The sequence below is a fragment of the Porcisia hertigi genome, chromosome 35 (genome assembly GCF_017918235.1).
Source record: "Porcisia hertigi strain C119 chromosome 35, whole genome shotgun sequence".
In the NCBI taxonomy this organism is placed as follows: domain Eukaryota; phylum Euglenozoa; class Kinetoplastea; order Trypanosomatida; family Trypanosomatidae; genus Porcisia; species Porcisia hertigi.
Window position 1 is genome coordinate 905,413 of NC_090594.1, and position 17,305 is coordinate 922,717.

The 17,305-nt window shown below is 56.8% G+C and overlaps 3 protein-coding genes across 3 annotated transcripts; all 3 read left to right on the forward strand.

The window, feature by feature from the left end:
* Window positions 1–3,903: 3,903 nt before the first annotated feature.
* Window positions 3,904–8,190, forward strand: JKF63_01224 (uncharacterized protein; the record flags this gene model as incomplete). The annotated part of the gene is made up of 1 exon (XM_067897272.1): window positions 3,904–8,190. The coding sequence occupies one exon, from the start codon at window positions 3,904–3,906 to the stop codon at window positions 8,188–8,190; it is 4,287 nt and encodes a 1,428-aa protein (XP_067753429.1).
* A 2,035-nt stretch (window positions 8,191–10,225) lies between these two features.
* Window positions 10,226–11,659, forward strand: JKF63_01225 (uncharacterized protein; the record flags this gene model as incomplete). Its single annotated transcript, XM_067897273.1, has 1 exon — window positions 10,226–11,659. The coding sequence occupies one exon, from the start codon at window positions 10,226–10,228 to the stop codon at window positions 11,657–11,659; it is 1,434 nt and encodes a 477-aa protein (XP_067753430.1).
* An 881-nt stretch (window positions 11,660–12,540) lies between these two features.
* JKF63_01226 (uncharacterized protein) lies at window positions 12,541–17,130 on the forward strand (the record flags this gene model as incomplete). The annotated part of the gene is made up of 1 exon (XM_067897274.1): window positions 12,541–17,130. The coding sequence occupies one exon, from the start codon at window positions 12,541–12,543 to the stop codon at window positions 17,128–17,130; it is 4,590 nt and encodes a 1,529-aa protein (XP_067753431.1).
* Between the last annotated feature and the right edge of the window lie 175 nt (window positions 17,131–17,305).

The window sequence follows — 17,305 nt, forward strand, 5'->3', positions numbered from 1 at the left end:
TTCTTGTATCCCTTCTTCATTCGCTTATATATCTCGGTGTGTGTGTGTGTGTGCGCGTGTTTGTGTTTGTGTTTCATCAGACCGCCACTTTTACTTTCCACGTTTCTCCGTAAATATCTCCGCACCTTTTTTCCTCGCGAGGGAGGGAAAGGCCCAGTATGGCTAGGCGGGCGGGTGAGTCGGTATTACATGAAGATCATATGTGAACAGGCATATCTCTAGAGAGTGTTGTCACATCGTTCCCCCCCTTCTTCTGTTAATAAAACCGCTTCTAGTCTGTCTTTGGATAGTGCGGGCTAACCCACATGTTGCGTCGGAGGAGCGTCGCTAGCAGCTCCGTGGGAACGTGCAGAGAAAACATTTTGTCGTCCGATATGATAGCACGCTTTCCGTGTCGACGGAGTAGGGGGCAGGGGGGGGGGCGGGGGGTTGTGAGGAAAGTGTGGGCTGTCCCTATGCCCAACAAATGCGCGTGATCACCGTTACACCTGTCGAAGGTTATGACAAACTGTGCACAAGGATTCCAGGAAAAGAAAATAGACGCCTGCGCCTACACGTTGGGCAACTTGTGCTGCATGCGGTGGATGTACAGCGGGCCGGGCGACAACGACAAATGTGGGGTCGAGCTTGCTACTTGCAGGTCAGCAATACAAATATGGTTTCTGCCCTAAAACAATGTCGTTTTTATGTCCCACAGGCCAGTAAGGCACACTCTTTGCCTGACTCCCATCGCCCCGGTGGTGCCAGGATATGAAAAAAAAAGAGTGCCGCGGTGACGTCTTTGTGAACGACGTGCCACATGCTGTTTGTGCATCGATGACTGGCGCTCGACACATGCCCTGTTGCGGAAGGCGTCCCCGGCAGCCATGCTCTTGCTGCCAGGTGCAGAGAGCGGCGTCTTCCTTCCTCCTCCTCGTCCTAGCCCTCCGGCGCCGCACACGCGAGGAGGCCATCGAGACCCCCCCCCCCTCCCCCCCTCCCCCCCTAAGCCTCTCCCCTCGTACAATCACACCCCTGTGGCTGTGAGTAGCGGGTGCGGAGAGCTGCACGCCGCTGGCCAGCCAAGGTGTACATGTGCGTGGCATGTGTGGGATGTCCCACATCCGACCGTGTGGGCTGATGTGGCACCAGGTGCAGGGGGGGGGGGCGGTTGGGCGGGCGGGGCGGCCTTGAGAACTCGTTGAGGTACAGCATGGTGTCGCGCGGACTAGCACGCGGGGAACCTTCAGAGCACCTCATGACGTGCCCCGGCATGGGGCGGCCCTGCGGAGCGCCTGGCCCTGGGAGGGCCGTAACGCCGAGGCTTGGCGAGGGCCGCGTGGAGCTCCCCGGGCTGGCAGCTGGACTCTCGCTCCTCCCGAATCAAAGCCCGCCGTCCACGCGAGTCTGTCCGGATGCGATGGCGCCGCACGTACTCGAATTGGTGAGTGTGTGTGTGTGTCTGTCGAGGGTGGGGGGACCGTGGGGTGGAAGGAGCGCTCTTATTGGACCGCACGACTGGGCTCAAGGGCTCAAGGGCGGCCGCGTCTTTGGCGACCCGTATATGAGCTGTGGCGTGGCGACTACAGGTGATGAGTGGCGGTTTGTGCGTATGGATCCCTCGACGGCCGCCGTGTGGATTATCAAAAGCAAACGTCCCCCCCTCATTTTACCCACTTTTTTTAGTGAATTTAACTAAGTATGGAATTTTGTTTATCTGTTGTGGGTCTCTCGTACACCCGTTCTTGTCAGTGTGTGCGTGTGCGCTCGTCTACTGCTGTGCACAACTTGTAGAGTGCTCATTCGCATCTGGTAGAGAAAGCTACAAGCGTGGGTGAGAGCCGCTCCTCTTGTTTAGTTGTGGGATATCACATTTTTTTTAGCTTTCAAACTCTTGTCATTGGCTATGCCATCCCCGCCATTATATGCGCCTCTTCTTTATTCATGCCCCTTTCTGCCCCTGCCCAATCTGCTGAACGTCTGTTCTGTCGAGGCATGCGTACAGCAGAGATAATGCGGTGAATTTTTTTTTTGTAAGGCGAAGTCTGGCGAGGGGAGAATAGGAGCGAGATGTGTAGAGGAAGCAGGTGCCGCCCGAGTAGGGATGCTAAGTCACTACACCTTTGTTTTTTTTTTTTTGCAGCGTGAGTTCCGGGCCGCCGTTCTCGCAAGCGAAGAGATTATACAAAGAAATGTTCTTATGAAGTCGTTCTCATAGAGTCTGTCATGTCTCCAGTGGGTGACATGACCAACTTTTTTTTTTCAAGTACTGGACTGTCTCGGAGGACTCTACTGAGTTCACTCTGTCGTATCAGTTTCTTTCTGAGGTTTGCCCGGATCGATAAGCATAAGCGGCTAACAAAAAACCTTCAAATCTATTTTATCTGCTCATTTCTTTTGTCGGTGTGCGAGCGTAGCCTTTTCTTCTCCGCTTAAATTCCTCGGGACACGCCCCCTCAGGCACAGACTCATCAGGACTCACACTTTATAATGGCTTCATTTTTGATTTGTGTGTGTGCTGGGGGAGGGGAGGGGGGGGGGAGTGTACGCGTGTGCGTGCGCGCTTTCGATCATCGCGTGCCATCGCTCTGTGGACATCTCTTTTCTTACCCAAACAGGAGAGAAGGGGGGGGGAGTGACATCGAACCCCCTCCCCCCTCAAAAACACCACCATAAAAATAACGAAACACACACACACAAAAAAAAAGCGGAAAGGAGACCAGAAGCTGCGCCGCTGCTGTAAATGGGCGTCGTTATCCGCTCCGTAGTCTGAGGGAGAGAACGTGCGTTTGTAAATGTCTGGGTGTGCGCTGTAGATCTGTGCCTGGCTGCTGGTGGGGGGTATACGCGATCAGAGGCATGCATGTTTTCTTCTCCCCCGACTCCGCACCTCATCCGAACCAGCACCACCACCACCTTCATCCCATTTCCAAGCAAAACAAAGCAATGAACTTTGGCATATCAACTTGTTCAGTCCCACCGCTTTCCGTGTGTGTGTTGGGGTAGGGGGGGGGCCGGGCTCTGTTGCTCGTAACTCCATTCCTCCAATGACAAAACATCTGCTTCTTATACCGACTCGCCTCTGTTTAATCCTCCTCTTTTCCCTTCATGGCTTGTGGACTGTGGTGCGCGGATTTCAAGAGTTGAAAGAAGTGGTTTCCCCGCGCTTCCCCCCCCCCTTCCCCACAAAGAAGTCCCGTTGTTAAAAAGGTCTACTTGCCACCCCTTCTGCAGTGCGTGCTGCTGTGCCTTTGGTTGGTCCCCCCCCCCCCTCCCCCCTCCCCCCTTCTTTGCGCTCGTGTGCTCTTGGGTAATTCACACACCAACTTAATTTTCCTTTTCCGCAACATGAGCGGCCATAATCCGAGTTGGATGGGGGGGCCAGGTGGTGCTGATGGCGCGCCGGTGCGTAATCCGATCACTTACAATCTAGCCGCACTGCGCTTTGCTCAATCCCGCAACGGGGCAGGCCAAGTCTCGCCGCCAGTCCCTGATAGTCATGGTGACCGTTCTTCACTGTCTTGCAGTAATGGAGGGTCCATCAGAGTGATGCACTACAGTGGATCAGCCGGCGATACCACGTTGTCTGTCCTGCTTGCCGGGGCCAGTGTCCCATCTGCCAGCGTGAACACCGCGTCGCGGCGCCCCGCGGCAGCCCCTGGGCTTAGTGCGCTTTCCTCAACTGCTGGCGGCAGGTCGCTTGAGGGAGTTAAGGACTCTTCCACCGCGTTATCGCCCATCGCGATGGAGCACCCGGCTGTTTGTTCCACCCTGCAATTTGAGTCGGTCCCCAAACTGACGTGTGAAGTGCAGCTTGGTCAAGCACCACCAGTACCCATGGCAACACTAGAGCCGGGAGACGCGACAAAGGGTCTCACTGGCTACAAAACAAATTTACCGGCACCCGTAACGAGCGGACCGCCGATGTTTCATCCGAACACGCTAATTAACCCTCCTCCTCCGGACGCGGTGTCCCCTTCGATGCGAGTCACACCTTCTGCACGGCCAGTCCCGCAGCAGCGAGAGCACGCCGCGCCTTCTGGCATTCCTTTGCCCCATTCGGCCCAGGTTCGCCACGTAGACTCGACCCAACCCACCACTGCAGCTTCCACGCCGTCACAAAATCGCCCTCCCGGGCCGCTTTCCACTACCGTCTCGCAGTTGAAGGGTAAGTTGACTACGCCTCAGCCACGGTCTGCTCAATCCCTTTCGCAGCCTGCGCCAGCGGCACCTTTTGTGAGCCGTGGGGCCTTTCAAGAGGCCGTAGCGCCTGGAACAGCAGCACCAGCAGCGGCTGCCGCGAATCTTCCACAGCCACAGCTACACGCTTCAATAGCTCCTCCGCCACCCCGGTCGAGGCTTGCTGGCATCCCAACTCCTCTCACCCAGGCATCAGGGGCAGCCTCCCCGCCTGCTGTCGCTCACGTGAGCACCCTAGCATCGAACACTCCCCACTCGCTTGTACCGCCGCAGCGCCAAGAGCGAAGCTTCCCCCCTCAACCCGCTCCATGTCCGCTTCCGCAGCCTTTTTCACAGCAGGTCCCGTCTGTACGACCATTAGTGCACCCACCGGCTTCGATTCCAGCCAACACTGCATCCTCGTCCTCGCACGCACCGCCCTCACCGTTGTCTCATGTCGCTGGGGGACGCGTTGCCACTCCATCTGTTATGAATACCATGTCCGCCACGCAGATCCCTGGTGCTACACCAGCCGGGGCCTCTGCTCCTCTTGCTCCTCCTTCGATTGCTGTCCCTGCCGATGCGTCCAGACTCACCGACATTTGCTCAGCACTGCAGAAGATGGGCACTCGCGCGCGTGTGGTGCCGTACTCGCCGCCGCCGCCGTCAGGCTTGAAATCGGCCACCTTCGCCACGCCTACGGCCGCCACGGATTCAAGAACCGTCGACTCGGCTATAATGAGGGTCCAGCCGCGTGCGCGGCAACCGCGGGCGTCGTTAAACTACTACGCTGCGCTGCCGCCGCGTGTGGAGGCGCAGCGTGAGCAACGCCGCTACGACAAAATGTATCAAGCGCCAATAAGAAATCAGTGCAAAGGGTGGTCATCGGTGCCGCCACACCAAGCCAAAGTGGAACCGCTTGCTCATGTGGCTGAATTCGACCCTGTCGTTGTGAAGCGGTTCGAGGATGAGTACGCACAGCAAAACGACACCGAGAACGTCAGTGAGGATTTGCGGGCACAGCAGGCGACAAAAATGGGCACGGTTGGTACGCTGGATGAGGGGCTGTGTCTCTCCTTGATTGAGACGCATGATGTGACGTTTGTCGTCACCGACACGGGCACAGGCAAGAGCACACGCATCCCCATGGCTCTTCATAAGGCGCACCCAGATGCGCTTGTTGTGAACGCGCAGCCACGTCGCACTGCCGCGATCAACCTTGCGCAGCGCGTCGCTGAGGTGCTGGACGCTGAACTTGGTGAGGAGGTGGGCTACTCTGTTCGCGGAGAGCATATTGGTGACCTTGATGAGACGAAGATAATGTATGTCACAACCTATTCACTGTTCATCTACTTTTTGTGGCACGAATTCAAAGAACGGCTGCCGTTTTCGTACATTATTGTTGACGAATTTCACGAGCGCACCCCTGATGTGGAGGTTATTCTGCTGATGCTGAAGCTGTGGCTTAAAAAACACCCAGGGGCCTTCAAACTTGTTCTTTGCAGCGCGACGGCGCAGGTGGAGGAGTGGCAGGGTTTTTTCGATGGCCTCACTGTGGGCACATATGCCCGCTCTCCTATCATGTATCCGGTACGGGAGTACTTCATCGAGGACCTGCAGGGTCTCATCGGAATCCGCACCATGCCCATTTTGCCGCAGGATAGCAGCAACACGGTGTCACCCGAGCAGATGCATCAGCTCATTCTAGTGTGCAAGCAGCTGCTCACGTACCTGGCGAAGAACACGGCAACGCAGGACAGCGTGCTGGTGTTTATGCCGGGCCGCACGCAGGTGGAGTTGATCACGACATGGATTCGAGAGAACCTGGAGGAGTCGTTGGAACCGATCGCCTGGTACCGTGACGTTGAGTTGTCCCTGATCCAGGAGGCTTTTGCGCGGCCCGCAGTGACGCGGAAAAAGGTTTATGTCGCTACAGATATCGCTGAGGTGAGCTTGACACTGCCGGACGTGGTATTCGTGATTGATTCCGGGACAGGCAAGCGGCCACAGGTGTCGGAGAGGGAGAAGACGAGCTATGCCTTCCCCCCTCTTCGGTTGCTATGGGAGACCACATCCAACGCGCAGCAGCGCCGCGGCCGCGTCGGGCGGGTGCAGCAGGGCTTCTACTTCTGCCTTCTCAGCCGCGATCACCACAAGACTCTTCGCGAGTCAGATAATCGTATCAAGAACGCAGTCCTCACCGAGCTCGTCCTTCACTCCCTTCTCATCACGCAGAAACCGTTCGCTTTCTTCCAACACTGCAACGAGAAACCGGAGCGGGGTGCTCTTGCTTACAGCCTGCACCTGCTCCAGGATGGAGGCCATATCATTCGAAAGGACGACCCAATAGCAGATGCAGAGCGGGTCGCGCTCCACCGGCAGCGTACTATGCACGTGATGGATTCGCCGTGGAATGCCCTAATTGAAGAGGAGCTCGCGGCTGCGTCTGCTTCTGTCGAGGTGGCCGAACGACCCCCGTCGCCGGAGGAGACGGCCGCGGCTCCCGGTATCGATAACGAGGCCGGTGACGGGAGTGCCGGAGACGAGGAGGGCTCCGTCGAGGTTGTGAATGCACAGGCAGATGCAGAGGCCTTCCAACAGTGCTACTTTATGACTCTTCGTGGCGTCATCGCGGCCCGCTCACCAGTGTCCGTTGCAGCCGCTACGAACGTCTTTTTTGGCCTGCTCTACGGCACCCCGACGCTCAGCATGCTGGCGGCTGCCATCGAGTCGTGCAAGTCACCGTTCCATGTGCCGTACACCATCAGTGACCGCATGGAGCGCATGTCGATGGTGCGTCATGTGTCGAGCGTCATGCAGCGCTACCACGGTCATCTGCAGAGTGATTTGATTTGCTCTATGGAGGTCATCTTGGAATACATGAGCATGCAGCGCGACGGATTGTCTGAGGAGGCCCAGGAGGAGTGGTGCCAGGAGCGTAGCCTGAGTCGCACTCGCGTTGTCGACACACTGAACTTGTTCTCGCAGATGAAGGAGCAAGTGAGCTCGGTGCTGCCGTTCCCGGACGTCACGGACATTGACGTGCTGAATGCCCAATTTCACCAGAACGCTGAGCTTCTTGTGCTCATGCTCGTCGCCTCGCACACGGAGCTGGCGATTCAAGTGCAGCTCGACGGCCCAGTCGCGCAGAAGAAGGGTTTTGTGGGCCATGGCATGTTCTTCCCACTCAAGTGTCTCAAGGATGAGTCAGTGCCGACCGTGTGCCCATGGGATCGGAATAAGGTAAGCGTGCCGCTCTCTCTACAGACAATTCAGCGCAAAGTGCTCGCCGTGTTTTCCTCGCAGGTGGAGACGGATCTGTTTGCGTTGGTGTTGCTCGTCTTTTCTTACAAGCTGCACTACTCGGTGCTGGGTAGTGGCGCCAACTCGTCATACCTGATGGCTGTCAGCCACTCTGGTGTGCGCCGCGCCTTCCAGTGCGACACCCTCACCGCGCAGCAGATTCTGCAACTACGCCGCATCCAGTGCGCACAGATGCGGTGTATGCAGCTGCAAGTGGAGGAGGGTGTGCGAGCGGATGAGAGCGAAAGGCTCAGCGCCGCACTAAAGAGCGCCAACAGCGACTTTGGATTACCGGACAGTGCCATGGAGACGCCCTATCTCATTCCCACGGTCCTGCAGCACGCCCTGAAACTGCTCGTGGGCCGCCTAAAGGGTTCGCCGTCCTACACCTCGCATCGGCGCGGCCCCGCGGAATACCCGCCTGGCACGCCGTACTGCAAACTCTCTCACAACGCGGAGCTTCCGCGGCCGGTGCAGCAGTCGGTGCTCGTTCATAGCAACAACGGTCTCTCTCTCGTGAAGCCGACAACAAAGGTGGGTGGAGAGGCCTCCTCCGTGACCGGTGGTGCAGCAGCTCCGAACGAGCAGCAGCGCGGTGTGGTAACCGTTGCGCCTACTGCGGCGCCTTCCTCTTCAGTCCAGAATAAGTCGGAGAGTGAAGATGAGGACAACAGCGACACCAGCAGTGACTCTGGGGCACATGTGCCGACCTTTAGCTACGACCTGTAGAAGGGCATGATGGAGTTGGCGTTGGGGTAGCTGGTGAGCGACTATGCAAATGGGTGACGTTATTTATTCATCGTTGCTTACCACTCCTCTTGTGCGTTGCCTTCTTTTCATTTCGTTTAGTTGGCGGCGTCTCATGTGAACAGGTTCATTCGCATTTCCTTCCGCTACCACCGTCACCACCCCTCCCTTCCCTTCTTTTCCCTCCTGCCCAACCAAGTAAGTTTCTTTCCAGAGGGTGGTAGCTGCGTATCGGGCTCATGTCATTTTCCTTGGCTGCGTTTTTTTGGTCTCTTTTATCGCCCAAGTATATAAGTTCTTCTATATACTCGTTTTTGGTTGTGCCAGATACGCGTGTGGTGCCTTGTGGTGTTGGATGTGCTGCGCACGCCTGTGTGTATGCGTGTGGGTTGCCAGGGGGGGGGGTGACTCTTTACTCTTCAGTGTGTCTGCTTCACTTCTCCTCTCCTCTCCTCTCCTCTCCTCTCGCTTTTATTCACGCCTTCATTTTTACGAAGCTGTTTGTTTTTCCCCCTTCGTATCTTTCTCCGCTTCTGATCTCTGCCTCGGTCTTGCCCCACTCCGCCGGTAGAGGAGGAGGAGGAGGGGGGAGGAGGGGAGGAGGGGAGAGCAAACGCTGAAGGCGGAAGGAAGCAGAGAGCAATCATAGCCTTGAAACAACAACAACAACAAAGGATACGACAAGGACAATGAGGAGAGAAACAAAGGGAATGTATAAAAAAGTAAAAAAAAGGCCACCACGCGTGAATTGTCCCGTTACGCTTTCATTGTCTTTTGTTTGTAGTGGCTTCCTACTTTCTAATGGGTGTGGTCTTTGATGAAGTCGTTCTCTTGTTGTTGTTCGCCCAAAGCCCATCTGCGGGGCTTTCCCCCCCTTTTTTTTTCCTTCCCTCCTGGCTCTATTGTGTTTGTGTTTGTGCATATATGCGCGTTGTCGTTCTCTCCGTCTCCCCGTCTGAGCATTGTCAGGGGGGTCCAGGTGTAATGTTCGTCGTCGCCCTCGTTTTTAAAGGGGGCAGAGGGTGGAAGAGAGGGAAAAGGCGGAGGGGGGGGGAGTAAGGAGAAACGGGGAGGAGGAGGAGAAAACGAGAAGAGGGGTAGGGCGGTGTGCGGCGAAGCATTGAATAGCGCGACCACTGCGCCTCCCTCGACTTTTCGTTTCACCTCTTTCCAGGCCTTTCTACCCCACCATCGTGTGATTGCAAACTTAAATTATCGAAGAGGTGTCTTAGCATAGAGCGATCGGTAAGAGAGAGGTGGCAGTGCAAGAGGGGAGACGGTGGGGCAAAAGAGAGAGAAAAACAGGACATCCGCAGCACTGGATCGGTTTTGTATCACCAGCACGCGTGTGTCTGCCTGCCGTGCTGTGCCTTGCGCTCTTGGCTGTGCAGAGGTAAGATGAAAAGGGGAGGGAGGAGGCGAGAGGCAAAATCACCGAGATGCGGTGCCTCGCTAACCGTGTGCCGCCTCACTAAGAAGAGTTACCCACCACCGCACCTGCGGGGTTTGGTGGCAATGGTGGTGGTGGTGGCCGTGAAGGGGTCGCGGCTCATGTCTAAACATTATCTCATTTGATGCACATTTCTCAGTTATTACTTATCCCGTTTCCCCTCTTTTCTTCATTTTGCACTGCACACCTGTTCGCATCCGCCACACACAGTCTCCCTCGCGCTGGTCAAAGGTGATTCCTCTTTGCGTGGGCTGTCCGCGGATCCCTGCCCGTAATCCCACTCACTTTTTTTGCTGTCTTCTCCTCCTCCCGCGTCGTTCGTTTTCGGATTTGGGCGCCTCTGCGCTCTCAATTAATACACACGCCCCTTCAGATCTACACGCGCAAAGGGCTACCGAACCCGATTGGAGGGGAGGGAGGGGAGAGGAAAAAATTAACTGGGCTGGTTTCGTGCGTGGTCGAGTCTCCTGGAAAGGAAAAGAGACGGAGGAGAGAGATTCGCGCAGGGTACACCGAACGCCCGCACCCACGCACTGCTAGGACGAAATAAAGAGACACAACGACAGCATGTTCGGTTCAAGCTTCAAAACTCGTCATGCTGGCGAGGCCACGGAGAGACCGGAGGAGAGCAGAAGTGGTGATGCGCTGGGTAGCAGCGGCGGCGACAGCAGCAGCAGCAGCAGCAGCAGCTCCATCAGGAACCGACGCCAGCATCAGCAGCGGGAGCGGGGTCGCGATGGTGCGACCGGAGAGGCTAAGAACGCCTTTGGCGCACCAACCATGCTGGGCATTCAGCACACCTCTGAGGAGGCAAGCAACATCTACAACAAGATCGGCACGCTCAACGGCTACACCTTTGAGGTGCCTCCGGTGAATCGGTTTCACAGCAAAACTGCGGAGGCGAAGTTCACTCAGCTCGCTGGTGGTCTCAATCCCAAATTCGAGGCCAACCGTTTTGACAACTTGCGCGAGCGTCTCCAGGTATCAGAGAAGCGCGACAAAGACGGCCACTTGCAGGCGATTGCGATGCTGTACGCAGAGTTCCTTGGGAACAACTTTCTGAAAGCCCGTGGCCTTGACTACGCTGAAATCGAACGCTGCTTCTATCCGCGGTACGCACCCAAGTACGATACACTGCTGAAAGCCCTTGGGATGCGTAAGCCGCTGTGGTGGCAGCAGGGGTTGTTCTCCTCGCTCGAGGACATCTCACGGCTTCCACTCGATCGCTGCAGCATCGAGAAGAAGGCGTCGATGTCCTTTGAGGAGTGGTACTGTCTTTTCTGGAACTACTACCAACCCTTCAACACTCTCGCGTACTTGTGCATGGTGACTGCCCAGTCCATGTTGTACACGCGCGAGCTCGTTGATAGTGTCGCTGACTACCTGGCCGAGCGACACGCCTTGATTACGGAGGTGAATGCCAAGAAAGCTCCCATCTTGTTTCTTGGTGCGCGCACGGGCAAGTTTGGTGCGCTACTGAATGCAACCCAAAAAATTCCAGTCCCGGTCATACACATACACGAGAACCCAAATATGAACCCCTACCTTTTAGTGATTCCACAGAACAAGCAGGCTGAGTTTAAGATAAACCCGATCGTGAAGATGAAGAACCAAGCTGCGCTGGAGAAGTACGAGCCCAGTATCGTGCTTTTTTCGGATATGATCATGAACAGCGACCCAACGGTGCAGATTCGACAGCAGGGCTCAGTTCGCGAGTACATGTACTTCGGAGTGCCGGATAGCTACTGTGAGGGGCATGCGTGGGATACATGGGGCTATTTCAAGTACCGGGAGCGCGGCACCGATCACATCCCGGCGTACATGCGCGAGGGGTTTGGCAAGGTGACGCTGCCACACCTCTCGCGTTGGATGGTGCACAAGCTAGACAGCGACATGCAAATGGGCAACGGCACCGTGACTGCGTGGATTCGCAAACCGCTTTTGCCAACGGCCAGTGTAAAGTGGAGATGGCGTATGATGCGCCTCAAGCCGTTTTTTTGATAGGCGGGTGTGAGCTTAGTGGTATCTCTTTTTCGTCTGACGGGGGTGTGGGAGAGGGGGAGAGGGAGGGGGGGGAGAGGCGGCGGCGGCGGCGGCGGCATAATCATGTGTCGAAACTGGCAGCACCCCGCCCCAGCGGTAATTTGAAGTGTTTCGTCCCCTTCCCCCTTCCCCATATCTCACCCTCCAGCGAAGTGACAGTAACTTATACTCACGATTGGATCATGTAGTGCAGTCTTTCAAAGCTTCTCGCTGAGCCGCCAAGATGAAGGCTCATACGTGCGCCTGAGTAGTAGTCGTGGGTAAAAGTACGTGCGTGCGTGTGTGTGTGCACTTTCCCGTTTTTTCTTAAACGTTCGCCCCTCTTCTGTGACTGTCTTCACATACTCCTATAAGACAACCCCCTTCCCCTTCAAGGGAAAAACAAAAGATGGAGTCCCATTGGAGGAGGAGGAATGGCGGCGAAGCAAGGACGATATTAAGGCTACACGAGGGCGTGTGAGTGAATTGTTTAGGGGACTTTTGGAGTGTGGCTCGCTCTCATTAGTTGGAGTGCACTGTTGCGAAAGGAAATTCTTCTGCCTCATGGGGCACACAGTCATCTCTCGTCTTCGTCGAGCGCTTCTCTTCTTGTACCCTCTTTCTCTCGAACCAAACCGCTTTTATAATGTCTGCCTGTTTGCCTCACGTACAACTGTCTGCATCCCCCCTCTTAAACATCGGCGTACATCCTCGTGTACACGTCGTTTCTGTACACATACACACACACACACACACAGACACACACGCTCAATAAGGGGGTGCGTCTTGGCCTTCCGCCTTTGGCCTCAATGTCTGTGGACACGATGCGAGAGCAGAGGGAGGGGAGCACACATTCTTGTATGCCCGAATCACCGATACACGCGGACCAGCGGGGGCGCCCGGTGTGCATGGTGATTTTCGCAGTTGCAGCTGACGTCGCAGCGTTGTCTCGCGCTCTCGCCAAGGCAACGGCGTCAACAGAACCAATACGCTGCGATGGCGCTCCATACAGAGGCGAAGGAGGAGGCGCTCAGCAGAGAGTTCATGTCGCGGATGTCGCCGCCGGGCACGCATCTTCTGACGATGTGTGGAGTTTTTCTTCTACTTCAGCCACATGTAGCTCCTTACCTGGTTTTGCCGGTTTGCCGGGACATATTTCGCTTGCGCGACACGAGGCAGCGCTGGGCGAGGTGCGGCAATGGCAGCGTCTGCTCAGCAATCGGCACGTGCCCTTTCTTCGCTCAGGCGTTCCATCATGTGCCAGCGGTCGTTCGACTCGCGATAGTCAAGTAGACTACGCGACCGCTTGCGGGCACGAACGCACGACAGCTACAGACACTCAGACGGATTTGCTTTCTTCTAAGCGCAATGTCCCTCTTGTCTGCAGCACCGAGGGCACTCAGCACTCATACCTGTTCTGGGCATGCGCTCCACAGACTATTTTAGGTAGTCAGGCTGTCGAATTCAATGTCGTTCGATCTCCGTATCCTACTGCACGTGGCGGCGTCGACACAGACGCCTCCCCTCCATCACGGCATGCGTTGCTGTGCATCGACGTAGGCGGCATGTACCTGGCGACCTCACGAACATGTCCCATGTCACCGGGAACACAGGGTGCACTCCCGAAACCCCCAGGGGCCGTCGCGACGAAGGCCTTGAAAAAGACAAAAGGCGCCTCGAGTAGGCCCAAGGCAGCGGGGTTACTATACGATGGTGTCTCCATGGAACAGGGGTCATCCATCGACGCACCCAAGAGCGATGCCAGTAGTATGGCAGATGGGCGCAACGCCCAGGTGTCGCGAAACCTATGCTGCCTGCTGCAGCAGCGCTTTGCCGCTGCAACGCGTACTTGTCCGTTCAAGGTCGACATCGACGCTGCAGCATGCCCGCTGGTCCTTGCAGAGGTATGGGTGGTGCCCCTGCTGACCGAAGAGGAGGACAACAGCGGGTCCTTGAGTACCGCTCATTTGGGCCTCTCCGCTTTTCCGGCTCGCGTTCACGATCAGTCGGAGCAGAAGTCGGCTGATTACACCACCGGGGCCGAGGACAGCGCGCAGGCCTTTCGTGTGACGCGTCATCCCCCAGCCCACGTGCTCCGCCTGGCTAAAAGTGATCACGCGAACCTTGTCTATCCTCAATACTTTACCACGTGTCAGGCGGAAGGCCGTGGGCCGCGCAAGAGGCCCCGTGACAAAGAAATGGGTGGAGAAGACGCGTCAGAAGAGAGTCAGTGGCTGGCGCCACACGCTGCACATGCGTTGCGGGAGGCCGTTTTTTTCTGCTCCTGCTGTGGTTGCTGCAGCGCTGTCGACAGAGCCTTACTCACGTCCTCTGCCACGCGACTTCAGGTACTGGAAGGCGATTTTTTGCTTCGCAGTTGCTGGTTTTCTGCGTGGTGTTGCGTAACTGATTTTGACATCACGCAAAGTTTTCTCCACCGACATCTGGGCAAGTGGACAAATTGTTTTGGGCAGTGCCACGTTTTCTACGGTATACTGCGACGGTGCGTGCTGGCCGAGGAGGCTGTTGTGCGGCACTTTTTGGAAACGGAGACCAAAGCGTGGGTCACTGCGTATGAGTCCATCACCAGCACTGAGGGCAGGGGGTCCTCCGAGGCAGCCGAGTTCCAGCGCAGCTCCACCGAGGCTCTCTTCACGGATAGCGCCTGTGAGGATAGTAGCACAGAAGAGACAGGCGCCCGCGGGTGCGAGCGGGTGTGGCCTCTAGAGGAGTTGTGGGGGCTGTGGGTGCGACTGGGGTGGACACCTCCGTTGACGTGGCCGCGTGTGCGTGTGAGCTGGCACTTCACTGAGGGCGCTGACCGAAGCAACGTGCGCCGACGCTGTGTTTGGGAACTGTCACCCAGCGCTTTGGGCGCATTTCTTTCACGTGTGTTGAAAGCAGTAGATGTGGCGTACGTTCAAGCGAAATCACCGCGGCTCTTTCAAGATCCTCACGGGGATGGCGGCACTGCAGAGGCCAAGGGCGATGACAATACCGCCTGCCCAAGTCAGGTTGGGGGGACGGGAATGAGTCTCGGCCTCAGTCACCAGGGAGGCACCCCGTTTTTCGCCGATGCTCAGCGCGAGTCATTGATCCAGGTGCAAAGGCTGCTTGAGTTTCGGGCAGCTTTTTCAGCCACCACAGAGCTGGTGACCCAGCCAGCGCCGGCGGAGATGTTGGATTTCACCGCTGCGTCCACTCGCGCTCCCGCCATGAATCTTTTCACTGCCACTGCGTTTGAGGATGTTGGTGGCGCTTCTCCGCATCTTAGCACCGCCGCACGTGATCTCGCAGCTGACATTGCCGCCACTACAGGTTTTCGTGCGCGACATTCCGTAACGTTCCCAGCCAGTGGTGCTTCTGATGTTGCCTCATTTTCCTTAACATGGCTTGGTGGGGTGCTCGAGTCCCCTGCACTCCTCATCCCCCCGCTCAGTGCGACTGGAATAGGGACTGATAGAGAGGGTGCCGAGGACTTGTGTGACGCGAGTCTTCGTCCTTCCGGCAGAAGCGCTGTGGACAGAGAAGCGGCTTCCCTTACTGCTTTCCTGGCGAGTAAAGCGGCCTCTCGGCTGGAGAAGTTGTCTCAGTCTACATCGGAGGCTTATTCCCCTCCATATCCCCCGCAGGCTACGCCGCTGTCTTTGCCGTCAGACGCGGAGATGTACTGTGAGGTCGCTGACGTAGCAGAGCTCCGTTGGTCTTCTTCACAAGTCGCCAATACCGAATCCGATCCCAAGGCTCTCTTCTCTACCACTTCACAGACCCCTGCGCTGGTGGCGCCCAGTGTGGCGTCTTCCAGTGCGTCCTGTTGCGCCAGCGCTTGCGTCAAATTGGCGCGGCTCGCACGTGCGAAAACGGCCGATGAGGCTGTCAATGTGTACCGTACATCACACCGTCAACTGAGCACTGAAAATCCGCTCTCTGCGTTGTTGTTCACGCGTTGCGTTGAATATCTTCAACGGCACGGCGTCCTCGCTACCCCCCTCTCATCATCATCAGAGGAAGGGGGCGGGGAGAGCAAGATGGAGGAAGAATCTAAAAAAGCTGATGAGCGCATATTACGCGATGTCTGCGCTGCGCAACGCTCGGTAGTGGCAATGTCGTCTTCGTCGCCCCCATCTCCCCTTCCGCCTCCGGAAGGTCACCTTCAAGGCGGCGCGGCAGCTCTCCATTCACCCAGGGATGGCTGTAGCTCTGAAAACAAAGGCGAGCCATCAGGGGAGTGTGATGCGATTAGCACGATCTTGGCGGGGACTGTGGTGCGCATTGTTCAGCAAAACAAGTCAGTAGTGCGACGCATGCTGGCTCTTATTCAATCTTACAGTGGCGTTATCGCTGAAGCCACGGCAGAGGGCAACGTTGGTGCGCGATTCGCATCGAACCAGCTCGGCGCAGCGTCGGCAGAAAGCCTGGATCCCGACTCCAGAGATGCTGCCGCCCACGGCATGTGGCGCTGCCTTGAACCAGAAAAAGAGGCTTCCGTTCACAGTGACGAGGATGCAGGCCATTTGCCGTCGTGCGCCTCCTCATGCGCCAAAGCCACAGCGCAGCGACTCGTCCAGGCGTTCTGGGAAAACGTGGCTTCAGCCGCCCGCGAGCACCTCTACAACGAGCGCGGCTACTTCTCGAGCGATGAAGAGGGTTCAAACAGAAATTCGGAGGAGGATGAGCCAGCAGAGGGGGCAGCATTGACATCGGGACAGTGTGATGACGCAGCCTGTTTGCGAGCGGATGCCGTGGGACCAATATTTTCAGAGAGGTCGCACCAAACCGTTGCGATGGGCAATGGAGCTGCACCAATGGCGACCAAGTCCTGCACGTTGTCGCCTTCTTCTCGACCACGGGTGCATGCCTTTCCCCACTTTCCCTTGCTTCCCTGTGCGTCAATGCCACGCCATCTCGCTTCATCAGCTTCTGTCGCGCATCCCTCTGGGTTGTTGAGACGGGCGGTTCGTACCCTGGACGGCGCCCAGGCGATGGCACTCTACATGCAACACGTTCTACGATGTTCTGCCGCCGCTGGTCAAAGGCGGGCCCGATCCCGGCTTGACGGATGCCCCTTTCTCAGCTGCGCAGCTGTGGAGCCTCGTGCAGCGGTCCCCTCCAAAACAGATACAGCCGCATCTCCAGCCAGTCCTCCGCAGCACAACCATTGGATTCACCATGGACTTTTCCTTTTAAGCTATGGACTTGCGTGTCCTACTGACCAGTCGGCAGCGTCCAGTGGGGCAGAGTCCATCCCTGCTGCCGCTTTCTCACAAGACGCTCAACCTGTCTGCGCATTCCCAGAGGGGGACAAGTTCGCGTTACCGCCGCCGCCTGCGCTCGCAGCGTTCCGTGCCTTACGTAGTGGGAAGCTCTTGCTTGATGTGTGGATCGGTGCAGCGTTGGAAGCGTACGTACGGCGGTGGAAGCTCAGCGGGGAGACACGGAGCTCTCTGTAATCGTGTCTTTTCTGTCGTTCTCTTGCCTCTGAGATGTCCCCCCCCCCCCCCTGTACACACATACCTCACGGGCGTGCTCGCAGAAGCTTGAGGTAAGTGTATATATATATATATTATTTTTTGTCCCTTTCACTGCTTTATTTTTTTCGCTGCTAACCTGCTACTCAGATGCACC